The 4,022-nt window shown below is 58.4% G+C and overlaps 2 protein-coding genes across 2 annotated transcripts; both read right to left on the reverse strand.

Moving 5' to 3' along the window:
* Positions 1 to 3,117, reverse strand: TraAM80_09429 (putative vacuolar-type Ca2+-ATPase; the record flags this gene model as incomplete). Its single annotated transcript, XM_029386111.1, has 1 exon — positions 1 to 3,117. A coding segment is annotated over one exon (3,117 nt), but the record flags the coding sequence as incomplete, so codon positions are not given.
* A 326-nt stretch (positions 3,118 to 3,443) lies between these two features.
* Positions 3,444 to 4,022, reverse strand: TraAM80_09430 (uncharacterized protein; the record flags this gene model as incomplete). Its single annotated transcript, XM_029386112.1, has 1 exon — positions 3,444 to 4,022. A coding segment is annotated over one exon (579 nt), but the record flags the coding sequence as incomplete, so codon positions are not given.

Consider the following 4,022-nt stretch of genomic DNA (forward strand, 5'->3'; position numbering starts at 1 on the left):
GTTCCCGTTATCCGTGCCCATCTGCAGCTGCTCCTGCTCCAGCTTCCTTGACAACTTTTCCATCACGCAGTTCCTCGCAGCAACGCCCGTTTGATCCCTGCGCTTCACGACCCGCTCCGTAAGTGGCACCAAACGACTAAGAACGCCCAAAGGCACCACAATGGCTGCGATTGCAGCGCTGAAGAACCATGCTAGTGGAGAAAGCGGGCACACCGCCAAGGCATCCCCGAAGGTTGACACGCCCACCACCTGAAAACCAAGGCAAAATGTCACAATCATTAAAAGAAGCTTTGAACGGTGCAAACCCTCGAAACAGTTTAACTCCGCGTACACCTTCCGGGCATTGAACATATGGAAAATAACCGAAAGCAAAAAAACGTTAAACACAAGTGTGCCGTGGGCACGACTGCCCTCTGCTGTTGGAGAAAAAAGATGTCCACCGTACGCAAATAAAAGAGACGTGATAAGTGTTTGGTAGCCGGCGATGGTACAGATGGTACACCACATGCGGCGTGACACGAGCGGCGCTCTGCGAAGAACAGGGCCACGGCCCAGGCATGCCTCTGACGGCTCCTCCGTCGCGAGTGCGAGCGCCGCCAGCGTGTCCATTATCAGGTTCACCCACAGCAGCTGCACAGTGCTCAGCGGGGAGGTGTGCGTGGAGGACAAAAACGACCCAAAAAACGTCAGCACAACGCTCGAAAAATTCACCGTCAACTGCAGCTGCAGAAACTTGCGAATGTTGTCGTTGACCGTCCGTCCCCACACGACAGCACGCTGCACGGAACGAAAGTTGTCGTCCAGCAGCACAATGTCCGACGACTTCACGGCAATATCCGTCCCACTTCGCATCACGAAGCCGACGCTCGCCAGCCGCAGCGCAGGCGCATCGTTCGTCCCGTCCCCCGTCACAGCCACCACCTCGCCGCGAATCATCAGCATCAGCACCAGCAGCTGCTTGTCCAGCGGCTGCGAGCGCGCCATCACCACCATGCGGCTGAGGATCGGCCAGAACCGCTCCATGTTCGCGCTGTTGCCGTACGAGTCGTACACCAGGCTGCGGAACTCCCGCCCTGTCATCGCCACGTCTCCGCGCAAACGGTTGTAGATGCCGCACTGCCGCGAGATGGCCACTGCCGTGTCCAGGTTGTCGCCCGTACACATCCGCACCGTCACGCCGGCGTGCTGGCACTTCCGCACGGCGTCCGGCACCTCCGGCCGCAAAGGGTCCTGGATGCCCACAAGCGCCAGCCATACCAGCGGCACCGTCGGCTCGTCGGCAGGAAGCGCGTTGCCCTCAACGTGTCCGTACGCCACGCCAATCGTGCGGTTCGCGTCGCTCGCGAAAGAGCGAATCTGCGTAACGATACTCCCCCGCACCTCGTCCGTCAGCGGCTCCTCCACCCCCGCGGCGGAGTAGTAGCGGTCGCACATGTCCAGCACGCGGTCCGACCCACCCTTCACGTGCTGCCTCAGCGCACCGCCCGGGCCCACCGCAACCACGCTCATGAACTTCCGCTCGCTTGTAAACGGAAAGATGGCAAAGCCGTGCGCGCGGCCCCGCTCACGCACGCGCTGGTGCGGACGGCTCGTCAGGTCCCCCTGGTCTGCCTCCTGCAGCAGCACACGGTCCACAAAGTCCAGCAGTGCGTTGTCCGTCTTGTTGCCCTTGTCCACCCGCCACTGCCAGAAGGGCTGCGCCACCGGCTCTCCGTCCTTGCCGATGCGGCACACCACCTTCTCGCTCGAGCTGTTCAGAGACAGGCCCTCCACTAGCAGATCCCGCGCTGCAGCCGACACGTTCACCAACCCAATCGGCGTCGGCACGTCCCCGGGGTCACGCACACTGAACCGCTGCATCCCAACGTACCCCTGCACCACGCTCATCCGGTTCTGCGTCAGTGTCCCAGTCTTGTCACTGCAGATCTGCGTCACACACCCCATCGTCTCGCACGCGCACAGCCGTCGCACCTGGTTCTTGTCGTCCTGCATCTTCTTCTGCGAGTACGCAAGCGCAATCGTCACCGCCAGCGGCAGACCCTCCGGGACGGCCACAACCACGATGGTGACGCACAACAGGAAGTGGTCCAGAAACACTTTCATGTGCAGCTTCTCCGTGTCCCGAATGACTCGAAATATTTCCAACAGCGACAGCAGCGAGAAGAGCAGCACCGCACTGCCCATGCCAAACCGCCCAATCAATCCTGCCAGCCCGTCCAGGCGCTCCTGCAAAGGCGTCATCCGCGGCCCGCCCTCCTGCCGCGACTCCATCAGCAGCTTCCCGCCAAACGAGCACTCGCCCACCGCACACGCAAGCATGTAGGCGTCCTCCGCCGTATTCACAACGGTGCCCGTCAGGAGGATCGGAGCCTGGGCATTCTTCTTCTTGGGGTCGTTCTCCCCAGTCACGCTGCTCTCGTCAATCACCACACTGAGGCCACGCACGTAGAAGCCGTCAACGGGCACCACAAGACCGTTCGACAGGCTCACAAGATCCCCCACAACGATGTCCGTCACGTCAATGACCCGCTCACACCCGTCACGAATCACCGCAATCGGCTGCACCGAGTTCTCCTCCATCAACTGAAGAAACTTCAGCTCTTTGCGGTAGTCGTTCACGGACGACACCGTCGTCACGATCACCACGGATGTCAGGATCGCAAACCCCTCAATCCACCCCTTCTCGCTGTTCACCACCTCCTGGCCGGGCTCCGGCACCGTCAGCCCAAGCACAAGCGACACAAAGGCAGCGCCACAGAGAAGAAGAATCATGCGGTCGCTCCATGCCGCCTTGTAGATTGTCCAGAAGGACAGCATCTTCTCCTCCGGCAGTTCATTTTTGCCAAAGAGCTCGCGCCGCCGCTCCACAGTGGAAGTGGTGACACCATTATTAAGATCCGTATGCAGCTTTGCGGCAACACCCTCCAACCTTCCCAACCTCTCGTACAGCTCCATACCCTCGTTGGCATGAGCGAATATTTGCACAAGGTTGTTTTTGAGTGACAGGTCTTCCAGCGCGTTGGGGTCTGTAGTGTCAACCACCACCGGTGTATCAACCTGATCTGCGTAGTTGAACTCCTGGAATCCACCCACAACGGACAGTTCCCCGGGGATCATCTCCAAAGAACGGGCGTTACTCAGCGCCAATGTGCTCCGTACTCAAGCGCTCGTGCTTTAGCAAGGTAGAAACAAAAACAAAACAATGAATACTTGCCGATGTAGAGGATATCACACTTTCACGTGTTTTTTGTCGCTTTTACTGGTGTGCAGATTTTCGTGTTCCCATTAAAGCAGAGACAACAAAAAAAAATAATAATACATGAAAGAGCACCGTGTGGTGGGGACGCACATAAGCATGAAGAAGGCACTCAACCACAGTAGTTGAGAATTGCGTCTCATACGTCACCACGAATCTTATATTATCACATACTGGGCAAGCACTCCTACTTCACAACTATTTTTTTCACGATCATTGCCTTGAAATCCTCCCACTGCCTGAGAGTCTCCGCCATTACCAGCCGTTCCTCAACAAGGCGTGACACCTCAGACTGCAATAGTACCATAGAGCCACGCAAAGACTCAACAGCCTCGGTGAACTCCAACCGCGCCCGCTCTGCCTCCGCTCTCGAGGTGTCCAGTTGCATCGTCAACAGCCTTTTTTGTTCCTCGTTCCGTTCTATAATTAATTTCACTCTCCCCTTCCACTCATCCATCCGCGCGTCTTTCGCCACACAAGCACCACAAACCATATCAGTACCACCAACAACACGTCTACGCCGAGCCCCCTCCAGCTCCACTTTCAGCCGCTGCACCTCCTGAGCAAGAGTGGCCACAGCCTCCTCCCGCTCCCGTGCAGCGTCACACTGCATGGTTTCCATGGCACCGGCTGCCTCCTCCTGCTCGCGCCGAGCCCCCTCCAGCTCCACTTTTAGCCGCTGCACCTCCTGAGCAAGAGTGGCCACAGCCTCCTCCCGCTCCCGTGCAGCGTCACACTGCATGGTTTCCATGGCATCAGCTGCCTC

The sequence above is a fragment of the Trypanosoma rangeli genome (genome assembly GCF_003719475.1).
Source record: "Trypanosoma rangeli strain AM80 chromosome Unknown Tra_15.4_contig_00581, whole genome shotgun sequence".
Classification (NCBI taxonomy): Eukaryota; Euglenozoa; class Kinetoplastea; order Trypanosomatida; family Trypanosomatidae; genus Trypanosoma; species Trypanosoma rangeli.